Source organism: Nuphar pumila, chromosome 1 (genome assembly GCF_984573655.1).
Source record: "Nuphar pumila chromosome 1, dmNupPumi1.hap1.1, whole genome shotgun sequence".
In the NCBI taxonomy this organism is placed as follows: Eukaryota; Viridiplantae; Streptophyta; class Magnoliopsida; order Nymphaeales; family Nymphaeaceae; genus Nuphar; species Nuphar pumila.
The window spans coordinates 69,668,092-69,695,516 of record NC_143249.1 but is presented as its reverse complement, the minus strand read 5'-3'; the positions used below and the strand labels follow the sequence as shown (position 1 = coordinate 69,695,516).

Below are 27,425 nucleotides of genomic sequence, written 5' to 3'. Positions count from 1 at the left end.
GGCGTCGACTACAATGTTCACCTTTCCCGTATGGTAGGAGAGGGTGAAGTCATAGTCCTTAAGGAATTCCAGTCAGCGTCGTTGTCTCATATTCAATTCCTTTTGAGAGAACAAGTACTTGAGGCTCTTGTGATAAGTAAAAGCTTTGAATTGTTCCCCATACAAGTAGTGTCGCCAAATTTTCAATGCGAACACCACTGCAGCTAACTCTAAATCATGAGTTAGATAATTTTTCTCATGAGTTTCAAGTTGGCGCGAGGCATAAGCGATCACTTTCTCATTTTGCATCAATACACAACCTAAGCCTGACCCAGAGGCATCAGTGTAAATAACAAAACCACCTTGACCTGAAGGTAAGGCTAAAATAGGAGGAGTCATGAGTCTCTTCTTCAACATCTGAAAGCTATCCTCGCACTTATCATTCCATTCGAACTTAGCTTCCTTCTTTAGTAGCTTAGTCATCGATAGAGCGATCATGGAAAAGTCTTGGATAAACCTTCGATAGTATCCAGCTAATCCAAGGAAGCTCCCAATATCACGTATATTCTTCAATTGTTGTCAACTCAACACGGTGTCCACCTTGGCAGGATCCACGAACACTCCATCTTTGGAAATAACATGCCCCAAAAATATAACTTCTTCGAGCCAAAACTCACATTTGGAAAACTTGGTGAACAAGTGTTGCTTTCGCAAGGTTTCCAGGACAATGCTCAAGTGTTCACGATGTTGTTCCTGACTTTCAGAATACACCAGGATGTCATCGATGAACACGATCACGAAGGTATTCAAATATGGCTTGAACACCTTATTCATCATATCCATGAAAGTTGTAGGCGCATTGGTGAGTCTGAAGCGTATGACGGTAAACTCATAGTGCCCATATCTGGTTCGAAAGGTCGTCTTTGAAACGTCATCTCCCTTAATTTTGAGTTGATGATACCCAGATCTAAGGTCGATCTTTGAAAAGATTCTCGCTCTTTGCAGCTGATCGAACAGATCCTCGATATGAGGTAACGAGTATTTATTCTTTATTGTGGCCTGGTTAAGCATCCGGTAGTCTATACACAGCCATAACGATCTGTCCTTTTTCACGAACAATATCGGTGCTCCCTAGGGCGAAATGCTAGGGTGAATGAATCCTTGGTCCATCCGCTCCTGCAACTACTTTTTGAGTTCCTCGAGCTCGACTGGCACCATCTGATATGGTGCCTTAGAGATTGGCGTGGCGCCTGGTAACAACTCAATGTTGAATTCTACCTCACGATGCGGAGGAAGTCCTGGCAGCTGCTCTAGGAATACATCAAGAAACTCCCGAACTACTTCCAGATCTTTGCTTGGAACAGACATTGGTTCAAACCAGACGACACTGACTAAGAAGGCCGTGTATCCACTTCGCAAATACTTTTGCGCTTTCATCGATGATATCATTTAACCCGCAAAGACAAGCTTTGACAGTTTGAACTCCGCCTTAGGAACACCTGGCGGAGACAACACAACCTTCCCATCACAACAGAAAACCTTGGCGTGATATTTATGTAATCAATCCATACCTAGTATGACGTCAAATTTCGTCATATCAAGTAGAATTGCACAAGCAGGCAGATGTTGGTCTGCCAAGACTACGTTCAGATCTGATACGTAGGTTGCACAAACAGTGTTCTTCCCAATCGAGTTGTATATGTCTAACATGTTATTTAGAGGTTTTACAAGTATTTACAATTGATTAACAAATTTAACAGCAATAAATAATGAGTGGCATCACAATCAAAAAGTACAAAAGTCGCTTGGTCAGCGACCAGAATGGTACTTTAAACAAGTTCTCCTTTGGTCAGTTGTTCGACTGTGGTGGCATAAACACGCCCTGGCACTCTCTTCTGACCATTCGTCTGTTGTTGCGGCTGCTGAGGAGGTCGAGGGGGCTGAGGTACTCTGCCAGTCTTCTTGAGATCATTTGCTTCCTTCTTGCGGCATTCCCGTATGTAATAGCGCATATTGCTGCAGTATAGGCATCCTTCTGTCTCACGGGGGCATGCTTGCCCGCCATGCATCCATCTGCATTTAGGGCACACATCACCGAACTGTTGTCTGGGTTGAGGACTACCCTGTGATCGCTACCTCTTGGTCAAAGGAACGTGCTTCTTTCCTCTGTCATTCTTCTCATGGAAGGATGGTCGCTTAACTTGGCCGTCAGACGTTCTTAGAACATTCCCAATCATCACTTAGAAGGGTGGTTGTCGCAACAGCCGCAGAAATGGCCAATGGCATACTGGTGAGGACTCGATGTCGTAGCCCTTCCTTCAACCCTCGAATGAATTTCCCGGCATGTTCTCGATAGTTTTCGAACAAGTTGAAACAATAATGCTCCAAGTTCTGAAATTTGGTGTAGTCCACCAGACTTGAGCCGCCCTGGCATAATTCCAGGAATTCAGCCTTCTTCTTGTCCCGCGCACGAGGGGAAAAGTAGTTTACTAGGAAAGCACCCTGAAAAGCTTCCCGAAGAATAACCGTGGCTCCTGAAAATTGGATGCCTCGGGTTGTATCCCACCATTTGCGTGCATCGTCCTTAAGCCGATAAGTCCCAAATACTATATTTGTCTTCAGGTACAGACAGTACTTGGAATGTGCGCTCGGTCTCCTCGACCAGTTCTGGATCGGCCTTGCCAGCGAAGGTCAGGGAATCATGGTTCAGAAATTTTTCATACGTAACAGTAGCATGATAGTTTGCCTTAGAAGACGGAACCCGATCCCTTTGGGTGCGAACCAGACTCTAGATTGCATCAGCCAGGGTACTGAGGGAATCCATGACGAATCCTCGTTGCTCCGACCATTCGTCATTCGAATCGCCATGAGTGTTTCGTATCATCCTTTATAACAAAGGATGCTTAAGTCGGGATTTAAAGAATTCGACGGAATCAAAGACAAAAACTCATATATATATATATATATATATATATTATGAGAACAACATACAAAAACCTACCACTGCTAGTTGATAAAGCAGAAAGAGAAAACTAGCCGCAACAACAACAAAAGAGTTCGCAGACTCTCAAATGAAAACCATAAGTACCATCTCCCTTCAAGGACGGTTAGAGAAATATCTAATATAAATCCTCTTGTTGCCAGTGCGCCTAACTCTGCACAGAGGAGAGGGGTGTAAAGTCTCGTTAAAGGCTCCCTGCCCATAGGGGGTGTTGTAGGCGTATAATGTGGCGAGTCTGGTGCATAAAGGGGTGAAGCCGGCGTGTAGATTGGGGAGTCTGGCGAGGGCGTGTTGCCTTCTGTGCCCTTTGAGTTTGATGGAATCTCAACATGCTCGAGTAGTCAGAGAACACCCTGGACTGAGGAAGTTGCGTCCTCAAGTCCCTCTGCTGCCAACATCTTTTTGTCACAACCTTCCTTAAGGTGACAAATCTCCATGGAATGCCCTAGCTCTCCACAGTAAAGACACTCATCTTGGGTGTCCGGGGGACCTTCGACCTCTTGTGAGCCTGATGCAAACTGATGATTGATCAATACTTGTGATGGAACTTGGTCGCCTTCCCCAAAGTGCACCGCAGCCCATGCAACGACTATCGGTGCCTGGTAGGAAAAAGGAAGTACAAGTCCCCAAGCATCCATAAAAGTGGGTGGGGGTGGTCTGTTTGTCCAGTAATTTGATCAGGTCGTTGGGTGTCCATTTCTTTCTATAACAGACCCCTTAGCCCTTACTGAGCGGCCACGCATCCTACGCATTCCACTCTCGTGAGCTTTTCCCATGTCAGCTGGCGGGTTTATGCCTTGCATGGGTATCATATGAATGTTACCAAGTCCGTCTTCAGATGTGATTTTCAAAAAGAACGTAAATTGTCTTTTAGTTTTATCCAAGCATATAGTGTATTATAAAAGAACTTATACTCACAGCGCGATGCGGATGTCGGATGATCAAGAATCACTGTTTTTCTAGGCTCTAATACCAAATTGTAATGCCCCAAAATCTCAGACTTGTAACTTTTAAGAAAATTTTGAAAAGCCTTGTAATCCTTCTTTTTTCAAAGTTTTAAAATAGCAGTTCAACGGAAAATGGTATTTGAAATAACAAGCCGATAGACCTTGGGCGCATTACGGTGAACCTTCCTTTACGCAACGAATTTGCATCTCCGTATAAACATTGAAACCATATAGATTCAAAACGAGGTTTTTGATAATTTAGAGTTTATACAAAATAGAAATTTCCTGAGAAAACCCATATACAAAATTTATAAAAAAGGACATGTTCAGGAATAAAATGCAAGAGAAACAGTGGGATTTTGATATCATCTTGTCATCGTGTCATCGCCTGCCGCTCCGACCTAATCATCACATGTACCCATAAAAAGGGTCAGATTGATGAAAATCTAGTAGGTGCATAGATATAACAATTTAGAACAAGAGTAACACATGCGTTTATCCATATGTGATATGCAATTCAATATAAGTAAAATGAACATGATAACTTTGTTTCGATATTAGTTGTCCTGAGAGTACGTACACGAGAAAATGTAGGAACAACTGAGACTGCCTGGGGGTTTGTTATTCTCTGTATTTTGATACCCCGGACAGCTAGCTGAGTCTGTTCCAAAGGAGACGGCCAATGACCGAGAAAGAATTACCCAGAGACATTCATGGCAAGGGATGCATCCAACTTCTGCAGAAGTCTATGGGGTCTATCCTAGGATAATATTCGATAGCCCCGTCTCCTAACTCCGATGATCGAGGACACCGAGTCAATTGCTACTCGAGGATCATAGTTGTTAACAGAGTTACCGGAAGTTTCTTAGATAGGTGTGAAGCTCGCTTCTCGAAAACTCGCTTTGGAAGCACGATACTCCTCGCTTTCGAAACTTGATGAGAACCTTGATTCCCCCACGCTTCTCCTATGCTTTCCACACGCTTCATTTATTCTTATTATACATTCTGTTACTCAACTTTTTATGCTTTTTATGCTTTTTATGTGTTTTCTCTGACTCTTCTCATTCACTTCCATGTGCTTTCGCTAAATTGGTACTTGGTAGTCATCATTTTTAAATTTTGTTTAAAAATTTAATTCTTACACTAAAAAATCATGAAATTTAATATTGGTCACTTTTATTTTAGTTTTTATTTGTGTTTTATTTTGATTCTCATTCAATTATTATATTTCTTTTTTTTATTTTTTGCTTCCCGCTTCCGCTTCCCGTATCGTTTCTCGCTTCCGCTTGCTAGTCTGGCAACCTTGGTTGTTAACAACCTATCCATCAAAGTTTTTGTACCATTTCATCCTCTCCCTTGACGAAACCAAAGAGGCGAATGGGTACATCAGACGACCAATTCTACATCTTTGGTCTTTCAAACCAACTCGAGCATCTTGCTTACGAAGGTGATCGTCAACATTTATGTGATTTCCTTTTCATCATCATGCATTTGTACGCTATAAGGTTACCATAAACCTCTCATCCAATTATCGTAGTACTAACATGTCGTGCATGTCTGATAGTACCGCTACGATGAAAGATGTATTGGTTTCTCATAAAGAAACCCCAACTTTGTTTAGAAAATTTCAACATCCCGTGATCTTGGTCGAGGATATCTGAATCATTTTCGGATATCACAAAAAAAGACCATACATACCTCTTAGGGCTACGCAGGGTTAAGGGAAAGACTGGTTGCGAATAAGCAACCACCAGATATTCGCTCTTGCTTTTCGAAACAACGAATATTTCAAACATTAGAATCTCGCATGAAATTCCCCTTTTCTTTAAAGACTTTGCGAGCATGCGCAAATCTGCGTCTTTAAAAGCAAGCGTGATGTAAGGTAGGCAAGATTACGCAAAACTGCATACCTTACAAAGTTTATATATATATATATATAATACATATATATCAAAGCATAAGCTTATGCACATTACAGTGCGGCGGCATCATACATATATATCAAAACATAAGCCTATGCACATTACAACGCGGTGGCAATGTAAATGACATAAAGCAAGACTCGATGTATGAAACCACACATCGAGCTAAATAAACTGCATAAGTGATGCACGATGTACGCAATCGTACATCGGCTAAATAAATTGCGTAAGCAGTGCACGATGTACGAAACTGTACATCGGCTAAATAAATTGCGTAAGCAGTAGCTTGTGCACATAATAGCATGGCGGCAAAGTAATTGACATAAATTAAATGGACAAGGATACGCAAAACTACGTCCTTGAGTTAAAAGCATATATATATATATGTTAGAAGTGTTCTGCCATTATGCTCGTATGCAATTTTTCCCAACCTCGGAGATGGCCGAATTCACTGACGATTCTGAACGTAGGTTATCAAGGGCTCGTGCCTTGGTGCGTGTGTCGGGTCCGTTGCGCCGATGAGGTGCACTAAAAGGTATTTTATCATGCTGCGAAGTAAACAATAAAATCTTTTTACGTTATTGAAATAAGAAATGCTTGCGTCGCGGGGGTCAAACCTGAACCTGGTTCAAGCCGACTAGGCTGAGCCGGGCTCATGCCGAGAGTGAACCGAGCTGGGCTCGGTGCTAGCCGAGCTCAGCTCGGTTGCGTCTGACCAGCAGAAAGTGGGGACCGAGTTTGGCTCGGTAATGACTAAGCTCAACTCAGTCGAGCCTACCCAGCATGGTTGGGTAGGCCACAATCGAGCAAAGCTTGGTTCCTGGCAAAAGGGGAGGTGGTGGGCTCGACAGTCAAGCTGAGCCTGGCTTGGCCCTTAACCTGGACGGGACCGAGCCCAGTGCAGAGAACCGAGCTGGGCTCAGTTCAAACTGAGACCAGCTCGGTATCCTACCTCAACTGCAACAGGATGCTGCAACTGAAGGGACCCGAGGAAAAGAGAAGGGGCAGGAGGGTCGCCCCTCCTGCGTGCGCAAACAGAGAGGGGGCAAGAGGGTCGCCCCTCCTGCCTGTGTTAACAGAGAGGGGGCAGGAGGGACGCCGCCCCAACTGCTTGCGTAAACAAAAAGGGGGCAAGAGGGTTGGCGCCCTCCTGTCGGCATCAACCCGAGAAAAGAGCAAGGAGGGGTGGTGTCCCTCCTCTGATGAAAAAGGAGGCAGGAGGGCGCTAGCGCCCTCCTGCTGACATCAACCCGATAGAAGAGCAGAGGGGCGCCTCTGTTGGGTTAAACAGAGAGACGGGAGAGAGGAGCAGGGAGGGGCGAAGCCCCTCCTCTGCTGAAAAAGGAGAACGAGTGAGAGCAGGGAGGGGCGACGCCCCTCCTCTGCTAGGTTAACAGGGAGGCAGGAGAAGAAGAGAAAGAGAGCGAGGAGAGGTGGCACATACATGGGCGGTGGCGCCTCCGGCAAGCGTGAGGTGGAAGGAGAGGGGTGAGCGAAGGGGGGGAGTTCGGGCGTCAAGGAGGGAGAGAGAGGGCGCAAGGGGGCTTCTCCTTTTTTTGTAAAGAGAACCCCCCCTGCGGGAGTTTAAATAGCGCATGCCCCGTGTGGGCCGTGAACTGGATCCGGTTGAATCCAACCTGGATTCGATATATATATATATATATATATATATATATATATATATATATATATATATATATATATATATATATATATATATATATATATATATATATATATATATATATATATATATATATCGGGTCTTACACCTACTCCCCAAGAGGATATATTTTATCTCAAATGAAGTTGACTACAAATATTATTGCTAAATCAAGAACCTCAAATGACAAGCAAGTAGATATGCTCGAGGTCATCAATACAAATCTAAGATTGGAAGATAAAACCCTTCTTGAAGATCCAACACCATATTGGCAGCTGATCGGATCTCTTACTTATCTATTACAAGACCGGACATTGCTCATGTTGTTCATTCGATCAGTCAGTTTCAGCATGCACCAACCACGGTGCATATAAGTGTTGTTTTAAAGATAGTCAGATATATCAAAAATATTTTATCCAAAGGGTCAACAACTATAGAAATTATTTGGTTGAGGAATCTTCTCAAAGATATAGGAGTTGTCATTTTTAGTCTTTCGAAGATGTGTTGTGACAATAAAAGTATTATCTAAATTGCGAGCAACCACACCTTCCACAAACGAATCAAGCATATAGAGATGGATTGCTACTATGTCAGAGAAGAATATTTGAGAGAGACTGTTGTGTTGCCCTGTGTGACTTTTGAATGTCAATTGGCGAACTTTTTTACTAAGGCCCTACCTGTAAGAAAATAAAACCCACAACCAAAGTAACTCTCAACAAATACTCACAAAGAGAGCTCAAGAATAAGAACATACAGAATACCCGAAAAAGGGTATACAAAAGGAATAATAAAAATGAATCTCATTAACTTGGGAGAAAATCCCATACAACCGAATGCTATACAAGGGGAATAGTACCCCATATTTATAGAGAAGGGAGAGGATTCATCAAGGGAGTCGTTGGACTCCCAACGGCTCTATTTAGAGCCGTTGGGAGTTCACCAACTCTCTTGTAATTTGCTTTGCACCTTTATGACTAGTCAAAAAGAAAATGGCTATAACAGTCCAAAAAGTAAAAACCAAACCTAATTTCTAGTTAAGTTCTAACTAAGACTAACTAAAGCTAACTAAGGAAAAAGAAAAAAAAAAGATTACATGCATATGAGATATGCATATGAGATTACATATTTTAACACTCTCCCGCAAACTTACGGTTGGATAACCGAAAGTTTGTCTAAGAGAAAGTGAAATCTAGGAGCCGCGAGAGGTTTGGTAAAGAAATCCGTCACCTGATATTTTGAAGAGACGTAGGGAAGATTGATGATGCCGCGCAGAAATTCCTCTCGTACATAGTGACAATCCATTTCTATATGGTTGGTGCGTTCGTAGAATTTCCGGTTGCTGACAATATATATAGAGCTTTTGTTGTCACAGCAGAAATTTGATGCTCCTGAACTTTTGACTCCCATGTCGGAGAGTAGTCATCGAAGCCAGACTATTTCCATAGTAGTTGTAGTGATTGCCCTGTATTCAGCCTCTGTTGATGAGAGAGAGACTTTTTGTTGCTTCTTGCATCGCCATGAAACCAAAGATTCCCCTAAGAAGACACAAAAACCAGTAGTTGAGTGGCAGTCATTTGGATCACCTCCTTATTCTGCATTAGTATAAGCAAGTAGTTCTAGGTTAGAAGAAGCAGACAAAAATAACCCTCGAGAAATAGAATTTTTAATATATCTAATAATCCGCAAAACTGCTCCCATATGAACAGAAGTTGGAGCATGTTGAAATTGACTGGCTGTACAGACAGTATGTGCAATGTCAGGTCTTGTAATGGAAAGATACGATAGTGCCCCGACGAGTTGTCTATAAGGAGTTGGATTCTCAAGTAGTTCTCCATCATCAATCTTCATCTTGACATTTACAAGTTCGGGAGTGTCAACGTGTCTTTCATCTGAAATGCCTGACCTGTCAACAATATCCAAGGCAAACTTAGATTGAGTTAGTAAATATCCTCTAGAAGAGTATGCAACTTCTATACCAAGAAAGTATTTCAAAAAACCTAAATCACTTATTTCAAAATGTATTTTGAGAAACTTTTTAATATTGTAAACTTCTTGTTTATCACTTCCGGTGATGATCATGTCGTCAATATAGAGAAGAAGGATAATAATACTTGCATTAGAATTCTTAACAAACAAAGTTGTCTAAGTAAGACAAGATTGAAAACCAAAATCAAGCATAACCTTACTAAACTTATCATAACAAGCTTTCGAAACTTGTTTGAGACCATACAAAGCCTTATTTAAGCGAAGAGTTTTTCCTTCAGGTACATTAATTCCTGCTGGTAGATCCATGTATACTTCTTCAGTAAAACTTTCATTTAAAAACGTATTTTTAACATCCATTTGAAAAATATGCAATTTCTTTATAGAGGCATGAGCTATCAAGATTTTAACAGTGGTCATTCTAGCTATTGGGACAAAGGTTTCTTCATAGTCTATTCCATATTCTTGGGAATAGCCTTTGGCAACTAACCGTGCTTTAAACCTCTCAAGAGTGTCATCACTCTTGGTCTTAACTTTGTACACCCAGCGACAACCAATAGGTTTTTTGTTGGGTGGGATATCTTGAATGGTCCAGGTGTTTGCTTTTACTAAAGCTTCTAATTCAACTTCCATAGCTTCGACCCATTCAGGTTGATCCTTAGCTATAGCATAACTGGAAGGTTCTTCATAGGAGTGAATTAAGGCGATGAAGGCTTGATATTTTGGTGAAAAAGACTCATACGACACAAATTTTCCAGGGACTTTCGAGATCCTAGTGGATTTTCTATTTGAAGGATTTTCTATTTAAAGACAGGGTCTTGTTCCTTTGTGTACTTTTCAAAAGCACATGGTTTTTCTAAGTTTTCTCATCTAGAGTATTGAATACAATCTTGGTTGCTATCAATTGGTTCAGTGTTAGTGATATCATTTTGATCATCTTGGTCAATATCACTTTCATTACTCCTTAGAACTAAGTCCAATAGAAAGGAGTACTCGTCTGTTTTCGTAGAATCTTTATTTTCAAAGGGACTTTCATTTTCCAAAAAGGATACATTTTTTGAGACATATAGTTTGTTATTTCTGAAATCAAAGCACCTGTAGCCTTTTTGATGACTTGCATAACCTAAAAAGGCACAGGAAACAGCACGTGGAGAGAATTTATCATTCTTATCTGTGAACACAAAACATTTGCATACTGGAGTTTGCTTATAAAGCTTTTCAGTTGTAGAAATATTGTTTATCGAGGAAGAAGTCATCCTATTGATGAGATAGACAGCAGTTAAGGCTGCTTCAGCCCAAAAAAATTTTGGTACTTGATGTGTAATGAGAAGGGTTTTTGCTGTTTCTATAATATGCCTATGCTTTCTTTCAGCTAAACCATTTTGATGAGGAGTGTAAGGACATGATTTTTTATGTAAAATCCTACATAGATTTAAATAATCGTTAATTTTTTTTTATAAAAAATTTTCCCCTAATTCAATACAAAATATCGAGATATCCTCTTTAAACGGATTTTTGACCATATTGTGAAATATTTGAAAGTAAGAGAAAACTTCAGATTTATGTTTAAGAAAATAAATCCAAGTGTGTCATGTAAAGTCGTCTACGAAGATCACATAGTACATAAACCCACCTTTTGATATAACAGGTGTGGGACCCCAAACATCAGAATGAATCAACTCAAGTGGTCGTGTAGAAACAAAGGTTCTTTCTTGAAAAGGTTGTCTTTTCATTTTTCAAAGAATACATTTTTCATATATAAAAGCTTCTAAATTACAAAAAAAATCCATGTTTTGAAAAAATTGAATCTTGGATATACAAGGATGTCCAATTCTTTTGTGCCAAAGATCCAAATCTAACTTTTGAACATTACAACATAGTGTATTCTTGAGAATTTCCAAAAAATCCATGTAGTACAAGCCTCCTTCTCTATGGCCTTCCCCAATCAGCTTCCCTGACTGGTGATCCTATACTCGACAATCACGAGAAGAAAAGGAAACATTACACCCATGGTCAGTTAATTGAGATACGGACAAAAGGTTTAAATTAAGTTTGGGAATATATCTAATTTTTGGAATGCAAAATCCTTTTGAGTTTTGAGAGGTATTTTCAAAACATCATATTCCCTTAATCTCAAGAGATGTTTCGTCAGCGGTAAAAACGTTTGAACCACTTAAGTTATGACATTGGGATAGCAATTTTATGTTGGGTGTCATATGAAAAGAAGTTCCAGAATCAAGAAGCCAAAGAGATTTACTAGGATCGGAGATGCCTACGGAAGAGACAGTGGCTCCAGCAGATGAAGCTCCTTTGAGAAGAGGTTGAAGTGCCTCCACCGATTGAGTTAGAGACATATTCCCAATGGATGTCTCGCTTGTTTCTTGCGAAGATTCGAATGTGGCAGCCTTCTTTTCATAAGGTCTTTTTAACTTTGGAGTGTATGTTTTGACATGTCCCGGTTCACGGCAATAATAACAAATGATCTTTCTCCTTTCAAACTCACTTTTATGCTTTTTATCATTAGTCCTCCCAACATGCGGAGGTTTATATGGACGAACATGATTTCCCGGTCTAGATACTGCTAAGACCGAGTTATCATCACTTTTAGAAATGCTTTTCTTGAGTCTGTTTTCCTCCATGCTCAAGTCTTCAATTGTATCTTCAATGAAAGGGACTTTTCCCCGATGAAGAAGAGTGGATTTGGTTGTCTCAAATTCCGATCTCAGACCATTGATAAATTGAAAGAAATGCTATGCATTTACTTGATTTTGGCGAAGCTCTATGTCATGTGAGCAATGCCACTTTTGTTCAAGGAGAGCCAATTCCTCCCATAACTCGAACAAACAATTGTAATATTCCCTAATGCTTTTGTCCCCTTGAATCATATTAGAAACCTTTTCTTGAAGGTTGCATATGTGGGCAATATCCTTGAGAGAGTACGTACTCTTAAGGTAATCCCACGCATCATTGGCATGTTCAAATTTGGCTAGGCTAGAACACTTTTTTATATCAACACTTGATATAAGCCAAGACATGATTTTGGTATGTCTCATTCTCCATTCTTTTCACTTTTTTTTCATATGTGAAAATAGTTTTGACTTTTTCTACCTCCGAGAGAGGTATTTCTTTTTCTCCTTCTTCTTTGGTGAGAATTAGTTTAGGTTCCTCCTCGGTTCCATCCACTAATCCCCATAATCCTTTTTCCCAAATAAGGTGTTTCATAATAGAAGCTCATGTTACATAATTTGAATCATTGAGTTTTATGGGCTTAATGGTGACATTATCATTGTCATCCATTTTACAAGCTTATGAATGAGAAGAGAAAGAAGGAGAAGAGGAAAAAGCTTAAAAAATGAGAAAAGAGGAAGATACTCTACCACAAAATAGCGAAAATAAGCAATCCTCCAAGCTTCCAAGTCTTCACACGCCCACTACTTTAAAGGGACTTCACTTCTCTTGAAGAAAACTTGAGTGGCACGCTTTCCAATGCACACAAAAACCTTTGATTGCTTCCACCAATGGCTTTGATACAGTAACAACCGTGAAAAAAATCGTGTCCGACTCGAGTCAGACACGTGTCGGACACGAGTCGGGGTCTGAACCCCTGTGTCGGGCCCGAACCCGAGCTCGAGCCGACCCGCGCCCCGGCTTCTCGAATTCTCGAGAAGTCGGTGTCCTTAAAAGGACACAGCGTCTCGGGCGAGGGGCAAAACCCTCGCCCCTTCTCTCTCTCCTCTGCTCCGATCTCCCCCCTCACGCTGCCGCCGGCGATCAGAGACGCCGGCGAGCGATTCCGTCCGGCCGCCTCCCCTCTCAGTCCGGCGACCTTCGAGCCGACCATCCACCTCTGCTGCTGCCGGCGATCGAAGTCCTCGGCAACCCTTCAGCCTTCGGCGATCTTCGGTTGCCGGCGATCGACGCAGGCTGCCACCTTTCCTCGGTCTGGCAGTTTTCCCGATGGCGCAAGCACCAGCGATTCTCCCTGCGGCCTCCCGACGGTGCGAGCACTCCCCACTGAGTTCCGGCGACCCGGGACTTCCCCTGTCTGCCGACGACTGCGCCGGAGTTGTCGGCAACTCCTCTCCTCCTCTTCGTCTCGTGTGCTGCAGGAGGCCAGCCACCTGTTCGAGCATCGACTGTGTTAGTGCATCCGCCGGCGGCTCGCCGCCGACCACCACCTTTGCCCCGGCTACTATAGGCTTCGACGGAAGCCATCGTCGATCTTCGGCTGCCGACGATCGACACAGACGACAGTGCATCGCTCCGGAACCCTCCCTGTCTGGCTGTCAGCTGCGCCAGAACCCCTTCGACGACTTCCTGTCTGACGATCGACTGAGCCAGAACCCCGGCACCGGAGCTGTCGGCACCCCTTCCACTCAGCTTCTCCCTCGTTGCGGTCTTCCGAGGTATAAACCTCTTCTCCCCTTTCCTTCTTTTCGATGTTTGTTTGGTCGACAGGGGGCTGAGCCCTTGTCGACACCTTTTGTCGGCAGGGGGTTAAACCCCCCTTGCCTTCCTTTTTGGGGTTGATCGACAGGGGGCTGAGCACCCTGTCATCACCTCTTGTCGGCAGGGGGTTAACCCCCCCTGCCTTCCTTTTTTAGGGTCTGTCGGCAGGGGGCTTCACCCCCCCCTGCCTTTTTCTCTCTCGACAGGGGGCTCTGTCCCCCTGTCCTTGTGCTTGCTCGGCAGGGGGCGAGGCCCCCCTGTCTTTGCTCTTGTTTTTCCGGCAGGGGGCCCCCTGCCTTATGTTGTTGTCCCGGCAGGGGGCGGAGCCCCCCCTGCTCGCCTGTTGGTTCTCGGTAGGGGGCGGGGTCCCCCTGCCTTTGTGTTGCTTCTCGGCATAGGCTTCGCCCCCCTGCCTTCTTTTGTTTGTCGGCAGGGGGCTAGGCCCCCCGTGCCTTCAGTTGTTTCCCCTGCAGGGGGAGGAGCCCCCCTGCACCATCTGTTGCTCCTCGCCAGGGGGTTCTGTCCCCCTGCCTCTTGCGTTGTGCCGGCAGGGGGCGAGGCCCCCTGCCTCTTGCGTTGTGCCAGCAGGGGGCGAGGCCCCCTGCCTCCTGCGTTGTGCCAGCAGGGGGCGAAGCCCCCCCCCCTGCTTTTCTATTTTCGAGCAGGGGCTTGCCCCTTGCATCTCTGTGTTTGTTCTCCGACAAGGGGCTTTGCCCCCTTGCCTTGTTCTTGCTGTCGGCAGGGGGTTGCGCCCCTGCCTCATGCTTTGACAGGGGGTGTTCCTCCCTGCCTTGTTGCGGCAGGCGTGGCACGGAGCTTCTGCTCCCTCCCCTGCCTTTCCTTTGTGCCTGGCAGACAGGGAGCTCCTGCTCCCTGCCTCTGCTGTTGTTGCCAAGCAGGGCTGAGGCCCCTGCCTCTGGCAAGTCTGTTGGATGCAGAGCTCATGTCTCTGCCTCCTGCAGGCAGGAGGCCTTGCTGCCTTGTTGCTTCTCGTTTATTCTTCGACATATACTAATGTTCCAAGCTCTCCAGGTTGAACGGTGGATCCAGCTCGCCTTCGTGGCTCGAGCTTGCACTTGCTTACGCTGCATGCGTACGAGGTCCCACAACCCCTTAAGGTAGGGGATTCTTGCGTGAAAGGACAATGAACTGATAAATGCTAAAATAAGAAAGATAACTAAAAGAGGACGATATATGTATACGTATAATATATATACGTATGTCTTTATCTTCAAGGACGCGGTTTCGCGATCCTTGTCCTCTTTACTTTCTTGCACTTTCCTTTCTGTCGCCGCCGCGCTATATGTGCCTAGGCTTTCCATTTCTGTCTTTACATTCCATGTCTTTTAACTCAAGGACGCGGTTTCGCGATCCTTGTCCTCTTTACTTTCCCGCACTTTACTTTCCTGTTGCCCCGCGCTTTGCGCCCTGGCATTTACTTGTACATGTCTGTCTTTACTCCAGGACATCCTGGTCCTCCTTTACGTTCTTGCACTTTACTTCCTGCATTTACTTGTTGCCCCGCGCTTTATGCGCCATGGCCTTGCTTCTGCTTTACTTTTCGTGTTTTACCTTCCTGTGTTGTCGTGCTTGCTCTTGCCCTTACCTTTTGTATGTGTTCGTCTTTATCTTGTTGCCGCACTTCGTGTATATGCCTTGCTCATGCATGTATTTTATCTTCGTCGTATGCTTCTTCACTTGCTTACGCTTATCGATCTATTGAGGTGCAACTCCATGCCTCGTGAGTCGTCCTTTACACTTGCGTAGTCAGTATAGGATCTCTTACCTCACGAGTTGCTTACGTAGTTGCTTGCTCGTGCGTTGCGATGATCGAGGTATGATCTCATACCTCGTGAGTAGCCCTAGCGTTCTACCCTCGCAGTGCAGCTCCGCCCAACGAGTCTTGCCCCTCGTTTTGCCTTTGTATTAGTATGTGCATGAGTTTGCCTCTTGTCAGCTTGCACTCCCTGAGTGCAGCTTCGAATGTATAGTGTATATCGTTTCACTTGTCTTGCAAGCCACGACACACACTTATACACTTCGGTTCTCCAAAGACATCGTCTTAGGTGCAAACCTATTTTCAAGATATATAGCTTGTAAAGCAGAGGTAGCGGCCGGACCTCCCAAATCGATGTATTTGGGATAGATATGTTACAACCTCAGTTCGCCTATTCGATACGACTCAGATAACCTTGTTTAGGAGCCTGTGCACGAGTAGGACGGGAATCCTTTCGAGGTACTTGGGTCATCGCTAGATCAGCGTTGCATCACTTCTGATGCAAGACCTAGTTCTAGGCTTTCTGGCCAAACCCAGATGGTAGCGCCTTCCTTCCTTTGTGAAGTGATTGTTGGATCTCTTACGAGGGATCCATGTTCCTCCTCTTGTAGTTGTACCCTTAGTCACGTACGATATGTTTGGACTACGAAGAGCAGGACCAAAGGTTTATAGTAACCTCTAAGCGTGTATTGACACATTAAGCTAATCCTGTTATGTAGTTTTCGCCTAATAGGCAGATTGCTTGCGATTGTCTAAAGGACCCGAGCACGATCAGTTGGAACCTGAATGAGTTCACTGCGGGCTTCTATAAAGTAGAAGCATTGGGATTTCCTACGAGAGATTCATACCCCTCTCATCGTGGTTGTACTTTTGAACAGGTACGTTGCGTACTACGATGAGTAGGATGAGAGGTCTATGTCTGCCTCGAACATGCAATGTCATGTGTTTGAGATCACAAGAGTGATGTTTCTGCCCTCATTATGGATTGGTCCCTTTCATCGTGATTATACATTTGAATAGGTACGATGCGTACTGCGGTGAGTAAGATGTGAATTGTATGGCTGCCTCGAACGCGCAATGGCGCATATAACTCACCTAAATAATAATCATGCGCCTTCACAGGCTAGATGCTCGATTGGGTTGAAAGGCCAGAGCATGAGAATGGGACGGCGGTTAAGAAACCCTCCGTCGTGCTCATTCGGGACGGTTCATCAAGAGAGAGGATGGATGGTACAAAACTCCGATGAACAGTCATTAATGGCAATCTCGGGCAAAGATCCGACCTTCCCCAGTCATCGGAGGTTAGGGGAAATCCTTTGGGCCACTTCTGCAGAAGTACGGATGCGCATCCATTGGGCCTTTGTTTGCCTTTGGAGATTTACTCTCTTGGTCACAGACCGTCCCCTTAGGAAGCGGACTCAGTCAGTCATTCGAGGTATAATAAAATACATAGCATAATGGACCCCGGAATCGATCTCGGTTGTTTCTATGTTTTGCCTTGTGCGTACCCACAGCAGCCTGCTCAATAATGAGACAAGATATAACTTATACACATGATCATGAGATATGCGTGATGTGACGTGCATTGCTTGCTTGCTTGTTAGCTCGATAGTTCGGTATGCTACTCGTTGAGCTATGTACGCCTGTCGAGGCATTACCCTTGTTGGTTAAACTGCTTACGCAGTTCCTTGCTTAGTAATAACTAGCTTCTCATACTAGTTGATTGCTTATCCTGTGTAGCTTATAGATTGCTTGTAATGCAATAGGTTGTGCCTCACGATTAATGTAATCACTTGTCGATGGACTGAGTCATCCTATGGTACTTGTATAGGTATTACGAGTGTTGTTATGAATACTTGTCTTATGCAATTGCTTTGCTCGGCTGGTGGATAGAGTTAGTTACTCTTCACCTATTATATTTGTGGGATTGTTATAGTTGTTTGTTTAGCACTCTGATCCTTCCTGTTCTTGTGTGTAGCTGTTTGCTTTACTAGAGCTTTGCTTACTCCACAGCACATTTGGTTAGATCTGCTAGTCTTGCTTGTTCCTGCTTGAACTAGCATTTATCTTGCTTATTGTAGCCTTTGCTCTTTCTTGTCCTTTGCACCCCTACTAGTCTGTTGTGAGACTGACCCATTTTCATGGGCAGGTGGTGAACAGGTTGAGACAGCTTGCGATGGCACGATGACGCGATGCATTCAAGGCAATGCCCTTTCCTGACGTTGCGCTCCGGGAGACTCTTTTGATAGTTGTGGTATAAGGTTTCTTTGAAAGCATCTCTTTTGATTAGAACTCTGCATTTCTAAAACTGTATTACCAAAATGTGGTTCTTCTTTTCATTTCAATAAAATATATATTTGAATTGCAAATCGGTTTATAAGGGGAAATCTGCTTTTGGTTGTAATGCGCCCAAGGTCTAAGGACTTGTTGTTTTGAACCTGATCTTCCGCTGAACTTCTGTTTTAAACTCTGATAAATGATTGATTTCAAAGCTTTCAACCTTTTTTATAAAAGGTTTCAAGTCCACGATTTTGGGGCGTTACAGATACCATGTAAGAAAATGAAACCCACAACCAAAGTAACTCTCAACAAATACTTAAAAAAGAGCTCAAGCATAAGAACATACACAATACCCAAAAAAGGGTATATAAAAGGAATAACAAAAATGAATCTCATTAACTTGGGAGAAAATCCCATACAACCGAATGCTATACATGGGGAATAGTACACCATATTTATAGAGAAGGGAGAGGAGCCATCAAGGGAGTCGTTGGACTCCCAACGGCTCTATTTAGAGTTGTTGGGACTTATAATTTGCTTTTTGACTTTAGTCAAAAAGCACCTTTTTGACTAGTCAAAAAGCACCTTTTTGACTAGTCAAAAAGGAAATGGCTATAACAGTCCAAAAAGTAAAAACTAAACCTAATTTCTAGTTGAGTTGTAACTAAGACTAACTAAAGCTAACTAAAGAAAAAGAAAAGAAAAGATTGCGTGCATATGAGATTACATATGAGATATGCATATGAGATTACATATTTTAACACTACCTTCACCTCACTTTATTTCTCTTGGCAAACTTTCGATTATCACACCATAAGTTTGAGGGGGAGTGTTAAGATGTATGTATATATATATATATATATATATATATATATATATATATATATATATATATATATATATATATATTGTTTTCTTAATGTAATAGGTAGTGCCCATTAGGGGCACTTTTGGTTTTTATTATTTTCTACTTTTTTTTTTGTATTCTAGCCATTGGGGACTGGCCCAACGGCTAGTTGGCTAAGCCCCCTTTATTGGTTGTTTGCTCTATTTAAAGGGATTCTCTCCCTTGTTGTAAGTATGCTTTCTCAAGCATATATATGTGAATAAAGACTATTATTTTTTACTTGTGAGTTGTGCTTGCCCACTGGTGGCTTTTGTGTGTATTTTGAACCTTTTTATTTGTTATTAAGTGGCTTGTGTATTGTCCCTTGGTGGACTAGTGCTTGTGCACATTTCATTGATTCTTGTATGCCCTTAGTGGCCTTTTGTTTGTATCTCTCTTTGTTTCATTACAAAAGGAAGCACAAAAACATAATTGAAATGACTCGAACTCTTCTTATTTGTAGTTTTATTTCAAAAAAAAATTGGGTTGAGGGTGCATTAATTGTTGTTTATCTTATTAAGAAAATGTCATCAAAATCCTTGGAAAATATTTCCCAACTGAAAAACTTTTTTAAATCTCTCCTAATTATTCTAGACTAAGAGTTTCTTGTTTTTGTTCTTATCAACAAAGTAGACAAAATTTCACCTTAGGTTGTTCAATTTGGTTTTCTTTTTTTTGCTATGCTGAAAATTAGAAGGGCTATAAAGGTTATGATCCCAAGTTAGATAAATTGTATGTTTCTAGATATGTCAATTTTGTTGACAAAAATATTTTGAAAATGATGAACAGGATGTTGAAAACATTTGTGATGATATAATATTATAAATATGAATGCCAATGGGGAAAACAAAGAACAAATCCTTCAATACACTAGAAGATTTGAATCAAGCACACCTAGTTAGAGAAGTACCAGCAAATTGAGAACATAGGAGAAACTGATCAACTTAACCAACCTGATAAATTTTTCACCCAAGAAGTTAGATGGAGTAAAATATCTAGGCCTCCTAGTAGGTTTGTGTCCTACGAATCATTTTCTCCTAAATATAGAGCTTGTCTAATAGCTTGGCACTCATAGTATGAACTCTATATCTATAAAGAAGCCAAAAAATTATCCAGAATGTATGGATGTCATGCAAAAAGAGCTAGATGCCCTTCACAAATCCAAAAAACGAGAAATTCAGTCATTGTCCCAGGGAAAAAAGGCCAGTGAGATGGATCTTCAAAGTAAAAATTAAAAGTAATGGTTCTTTAGAATGATATAAAGCTAAGTTAGTGGATATTCCTAGGAACATGACATTAACTATGATAAAATTTTTGCACATGTTGCTATGATGGCCACTGTCAGAAAGAACCCTTGTAGTTGTAACTTCAGTTAAAAAAATAGATATTAAATAGATGTTAAAAATGTTTTACTCAATGATGAATTAATTGCAAAAGTCTACAAAGAATCCCACCAGGATTAGATATTCCTATAAGCAAGGTTCTTCATCTGCAAAAAGCTTTTTACATGCTTAAGGAGGTCCCTAAGGCATGGTAATGATAGGTTTAGTAGTGTTATGATTAATCTTGATTTCAAATCCTATCATATTGATACTGCTATGTTTGTGAGGTATTCCTATGTAGGAAAGGTTATTCTTCCCTTGCATGTAGATGACAAAATTATTATTGGGGAAAATAGAGTAGGCATTGAAGAAATAAAAAATCTTCTTAAAATTCAATTGAAATGTCATATTTGGATTGCTTACGTTATTTTCTTGGAATTAAAGTTGTTTTTCTCCTAGAGGGCACTTGTACCAAATAATGTTTGTTGCAGGTATTATTGAAAGATCAGTCATCACTGACGATAAGGTGGATACTCTTAAAGTAATCAATGTCAAGATGAAAGTAAATTATGGAGTCACATTAGATGATCTGACGTCATATTGTAAACTTATTGGTGCAGTGAGCTATCTCACCAATACCAGACCAGACATATCTCATGTTGTGCATACTATGAGCCAGTTTCAGCATGCGCATGCGCCTACATCGGTTCATATAAGTGCAGTTATGATAATCATCTGATATATCAAGTTTTTCAACACTAAAAGATTATTCTTACCCTCTTCTTCTTCTTTAGATTTGATTGCTTATATAGATTCTAATTGGGGGTGGAGATGTTAACAACAAACACTCAACTACTAGTTTTTGTGTTTTTCTAGAAGACTCATTGATTTTGTAAAAATGCAAGAAGCAGCATAAGGTATCTTTATCATCAACAAAAGCTAAGTATAGGGCTATGACAACCACAACTACAGAGATTATTTGGCTAAGAAGTCTCCTAGAAGATATGGGAATTCACTTAAAGGAGTCTTCGAAGTTGTTTTGTGACAACAAGTGTCATATACATTTCAAGTAGTCATACATTTCATAAACAGACCAAGCACATCGAGATGGATTGTCACTGCGTCCGTAAAGACCACCATCACTCTTCCATATGTTACATCAAAATATAAATCGATGGATTTCTTCACCAAGACCATACCTTCTCCTAGATTTCAGTTCCTTCTTGACAAACTTTCAATGATTTCACTGTAAGATTGAAAGGGGTGCTAAATTATGTGTACCTTTTGTGCTAATATACACACACACACACTTAGAGTATATATATGTTAAAACACATGCACAATGTATTTAGGATTTATATACTATGTCATAGACTATGTGTATGAACTCTAGTGTAGATTTCCTTTTTTTTTTCCTGTATTACTAGCCGGTAGATAGTTCTAAGTTCTAACAGCTCTAAAGGCTAGCTCTCTCTCTCTCCCTTTATATTGTGTATATATAAATAGGCAAAGCCCCTTTGTAGCATATGCATATGCATTCTTTGTGCATTATGACATAATAATTTTCTTTTTATCTTGAGTGTGCCTTAGTGCATTTGTGCTTTTGCCCTTGGTGGTTTGTGATAGCCATTAGTGGCTTTGTGAGTTTCACGCTCATGTGGATTATTTTATTACACAAATAAGCAACATAGCACAACAAACAAAAATTCTTTAGGAAGATGTGAACATGACTGAAATCTTTTTGCCTTGAAATAAAGTCCATAAAATAACATAAGAAAAAAAATACAAGTATGAAAAAACAGCCAACCATTGTGTTCAACAATAGGAAACACCAGAAGGCTGAAACCTCCATGTGCACAATGATATAAGGCTACTATTAAAAAAGTTTGTCATCAACTACATAAAAATTTGTGCCTTCATTATATGTAACAATTTGAAAGATAGCATTATGATGAATGCCCTTAAACTAAGTTGAGTATAGCCTTGAGATAGAGTTGGAGTAGCAATCTACAAACAATATTCTCATAATTGAAAAAATAAAAGAGTTTGTACAGAAAGCTACACCATGTTCATCTAGCAATCAAAACTAACACAAAGGTGTCCATTTATTGGTTCTGACCTTTTACTAAGGATATTGTTGATCTCTTCTTCAATTCCATATTCATCAAATATAGGAACTTTTTTGTCATATAACTCAACTCGATTGCAGCAATCTGGAGCAACTTCTTGAAGATAACTAGTGGCCTGAAGAGAAAATTCTGCCTTAGAAGTAACAAATTTTCAATTTGTCATGATTCAGAATAGCATCAAAAAAATTTCCAACCGTGTAAGAATGTGAGTTTAAACAGCCAAAAAATCAGATGCTAGGTGATTCCGGAAAATAACAGAAAAGTTGCAGGTGGACCACCAGAAGGATGTCAAAAGTATGGATTTGGTATAGATATCTGACTACCCTGTGTTGGGTTGGTAAGGCCTATCAGTGTAATCAAATGAGCAGAAATAATAAAAGCCTTTATGGGCATAGAAAGAGCATAAAGAACAGTCAAAAGTACTCAAAAAGGACAATACAAAGAGCCAAACAATGGAAATAACAAGAGCACAAACAAGTGATTACAATGGACACTAAGGGCAAACACATCAAAGTAAAAAATAAGATCTTTATTAGTCACAAAAATGCTTAAGAAAAGCATTGAAAAAAAGAGGGGTTGAAGCCCTCTTTAAATAGGCAACAAGGGAGCTCAAAGAGCGGTTGGGGAGCTCCCAACAGTTATAATTATAGCCGTTGGGGAGCCCCAACAGCTCTATTGGATGTTTACAATAATGCCCTTCACATTAGTGAAAAGGACGATAAACAGAAAAAAAATAAAAAAAAAAAGAAAGAACACAATGCTGCCCCTAAGGAGCAGCTCCTATTACATAGGAAGAAAAAGATGAAAATACCCCTGCTGGGCATGACTAATTTACAATCATAAGAACTGAATATATATACATATAAATGTATATATATATATATATATTTATATACATGTAAATGTATATATATAAACAAATATATATATATATGAAGGGAAATGAAAACTTCCCCAATGGACATTTTTTTGGATTTTTGGTGTTTTTTCAAAATTTCGACTGTACAAAAGTGATCTATAATTTTGTTTTTATAGGAATCAGTTCTTGAAGCATTTGATTTTGATGCGTGGGCGTACTATTTTCATAAATTTTTGAGGCTCCAAATACCATTTTTTTATCCAAAATTCATGATCCAAGTGTCAATTTATAGTAAATCAATCATGGTGAACACATCAGTATGGTAAAAATTTTGAAAAAACACCAAAAAATTTTCCATTGGGGAGGTTTTTATTCCCCATCAAACTTATGGTGTAATTACTGAAAGTTTGCCAAGAAGAGAATAAAAGCAAGGTGAAGGCAAAGCCTTAGTGAAGTATGTGACATTTGGAACATAAGGAAATTCAATGGTTCCTCTTAAATATTCTTATCTCACATAGTGACAGTCCATCTCTATATGTTTGGTTTGCTCGTGAAATGTGTGATTGCTTGCAATATAGATAGCACTTTTATTGTCGCAATACATCTTCAAGGGACCGAAGAGGATGACACCCATATCCTTGAGAAGACTCCTTAACCAAATAATCTTCATGGTTGTAGTTGTCATGGCTCGATATTCAGCTTCAATTGATGATAGTGAGACTTTTTGTTGCTTCTTATACCTCCAAGCAGTGTTATTAAAAACATGCCTCAAGGCCCAAAAAGAGCGTCTCACCTCAAGGCAAGGGCCTTTGTGCCTTGAAGCGCAACCAAAAAGCGTAAATGCCCTAAGGCGTATGCTTCATACGCTTTGAGGCGTAGGACTCGGGGCGAGGCGTGTCTCAGATTTTTTGCCAAGTGGGGTCAAAGCCCCCATTTGACCAAAAAAATAGGGAAAATTTAGAGGGCCCCTGACCCTAATTAGGGTCGGGGGGCCTCTATTTCACTCGCTAGTCTCTCTGCCCCCTCCCAACTCTTTGGTCTCTCTACTCTCTTCCACCTCTCTGGTCTCTCTCGTCAGTTAAGAGGATGGTTAAGGCCATAACAGAGACGTGGTTTTTGTTGAGTGCCAAAAATCAGTGGATTCTGCATCATGATTTTTGAGGACGCATTTATGAATACTATTTGGCACGTTCGGCAAGTACCTTGTGAAATTTCAGGTGGCGTTGTCCGCTGATTTATAAAATACATGGGCCTTGTAGTCCAAATTTGTTAAGATATCACTCTGGAAACTACGTGAGGACAAGTCTGTGTGAAAGAATCTTCAACAAGATACTACGATCAAGACTTCAATATTCTTGATAAAGAATGGCACACATGCACAATAAGAACACTTGTGCATAAAAGCACAAATTCACAAACTCTCGCAAATGCACAAATAGCATAAAAATAAATAATCAAACTTTATTAGGAACTTGGGCTTTGACCCAAAGCCATAAAAAATACACAAGGAGAGAGCCCCTTTAAATAGAGGAAGTGGAGGCCTTGAAGGGGCTCCACTTCTAGTCGTTGGAGCCCCTCCAACGGTCACAAATGTGACCATTGGAAGGGGCCCAACGACTAGATGGTGGGCCCCTCCAAGGTACTTCACTACCTTTTACAAAAAGAAATAATAAAACGAAATGAAAAAGAAAAAGGAAAAAAATAATTACAAAACATATTCCAAAAAGAATATGTGAAAAAAGACTAAACTACCCCTATGGCTAAACAATAGGAAAATATATATTTTATATATATATAATAAGTAGATACATATACATATGTATTAGTATATGTATATGTATGACCTTATATATATATATATATATATATATATATATATATATATATATATTAAATTAAATGTTTGATTACATAATTTAACATCCCCCCTCAAACTTAGGGCAGGGTGACCAAGAGTTTGCTAAGGAGGAAGTTGAAGCGCGGAGCACACAAAGCTTTAGTGAAGAAATTTATGAACTGATATTCTGACGTGACATATGGAAGGTCAATGACTCCTTTGAGATACGCCTCACGAACATAGTGACAGTCCATCTCGATGTGTTTAGTCCGCTCATGAAAAGTGTGATTTTTCGCAATATAAATTGCACTTTTGTTGTCACAGTACAGCTTGGTGGGCCCTTCTATTGTGATCCCCATGTCTTCTAGCAACTGATGAATCCATACAATTTTCATGGTAGTAGTCGCCATGGCATGATATTCAGCTTCAGTCGAAGATAAAAAAACTTTTTGTTGCTTCTTACATCTCCACGAAATCAGTGAGTCTCCTAAGAACACACAAAAACCAGTGGTAGAGTGACGGTTATTTAGGTCACCTCCCTAATCAAAGTCAGTATAATCAATTAATTTTAAATCAGAAGAAGAGAACAGAAAAACTCCCTTATTTAGAGTACGCTTTATGTATCTTACGACTCGCAAGATGGCACTCATGTGGACTGAAGTTGGTGCATGCTGAAATTGGCTTGCAGTATGTACTGCATGAGAGATATCTGGTCTGGTGATACTCAGATACATCAATGATTCAACAAGTTGTCTGTAGGGAGTAGGGTCAGAAAGGGAAACACCATCATCAATCTTTATTTTAGCTCCTACTATAGCACGAGTTTCACAAACCTTTTCATCTATAATACCTGATCTATCAATGATCTCAGAAGCAAGCTTAGTTTGAGATAAGAAATACCCTCTATTAGAGTATGCTACTTCAATACCCAAAAAATAAGTCAGAAAACCCAGATCAGACATTTCAAACTTATCTTTCAAGATTGATTTTATGCTTTTAACCCCTTTAGAATCACTACCAGTTATGAGCATGTCATCCACATACAACAGTAAGATGGCAATTCCTGCATTGGATTTTCTAACAAACAGCAGTATCAGTAAAACAAGATAAAAAATTATTTTCTATCATTACGGAATTAAACCTATCATACCAAGCCTTGAGGGCTTGTTTCAAACCACACAGTGTTTTTCGAAGGCGAAACACCTTTCCTTAAGAAGTCTCCATTCCAGGAGGAGCATTCATATACACTTCTTCAGTTAGATCTCCGTTTAGAAGGGCATTCTTAACATCCATTTGATAGATGTTCCACTTGTTGATTGAGGCAACAGTTATAAGACATCGGACAGTGACCATTCGAGCCACCGGAGCAAAGATCTCTTCATAATCAATCACATATTCTTGACTATACCCCTTTGCAACCAGTCGGGCCTTATATCTCTCGAGGGATCCATCACTCTTAGTCTTAACCTTAAATACCCATCTACACCCTATTGTTTGCTTACCTTTAGGAAGGTCTTGAAATTCCTATGTTTTGGCTCTTCTTAGAGCTCCGAGTTCATTATCCATGGCGGCTATCCATTTAAGACATTTTCATACTTCCTTGAAGTTTCTAAGTTCTATGTAAGAATGAATGGCGCTTAGACAGACTCTATGTTTAGGTGAAAAGGATTCATATGAGATGAACCTAGAAGGAGTTTTTCTATGTTTTTCGGTTCTACGAAGGTTCTCCTCACTTTGAAGAGCAGTCCTACTAGCATCATCATATCTTTCAAGGGCACTTCAGAAAGTGTTTCTATCTCTATGAGTATAGGTGATGGGATCTCTAGGAGGTTCCTCATCGACATGTTGATGAAATGGAGAAGACACAGGACTGGTGTCCCTGGTTTCATTATCACTTGAGTCATTCTGATTTGACTCATCATCACTAGTATCATCACTTTTAGTTAATAGATCAAATAGAAAAGAATAATCTATATTCTCGTCATTAGATTCAAAGTTTTCGAAACCACTAAGATTTTCCAAAAAACTTACATTTCTAGAAACATACAATTTGTCATTTTTAACATCATAACATCGAAAACCCTTTTGGGTTTCGGAATAACCAAGAAAGGTGCAAGGAATGACCTTTGAGAAAAGTTTATCGTTTTTATCAGTAAGGATAAAACGTTTACATCCAAAAAACCTTAACCTGCTATAATCAGGTTCTTTCTCATACAATTTTTCAAATAGAGAAATCTTGTTCAAATTATTTGATGGAAATCTATTTATGAGATAGACCGATGTAAGAGTTGCCTCATCCCAAAGTTTCTTTAGAATATTTTGCGAAATGAGCAAGGTTCTAGTTGTTTCAACGATATGCCTATGCTTTCATTCAGCTAACATATTTTGTTG

At 40.8% G+C, this 27,425-nt stretch overlaps 1 protein-coding gene across 3 annotated transcripts in view; it reads right to left on the bottom strand.

The window, feature by feature from the left end:
* RNEE/G (RNAse E/G-like protein) overlaps positions 1-27,425 on the bottom strand; it is a 187,853-nt gene that overhangs the window by 103,274 nt on the left and 57,154 nt on the right. For all 3 annotated transcript variants that reach the window (XM_089998291.1, XM_089998298.1, XM_089998304.1), the window contains one exon: positions 22,329-22,453. In XM_089998291.1, coding sequence (XP_089854417.1) covers positions 22,329-22,453 — 125 coding nt within the window. The remainder of the gene's footprint in view (positions 1-22,328; positions 22,454-27,425) is intronic.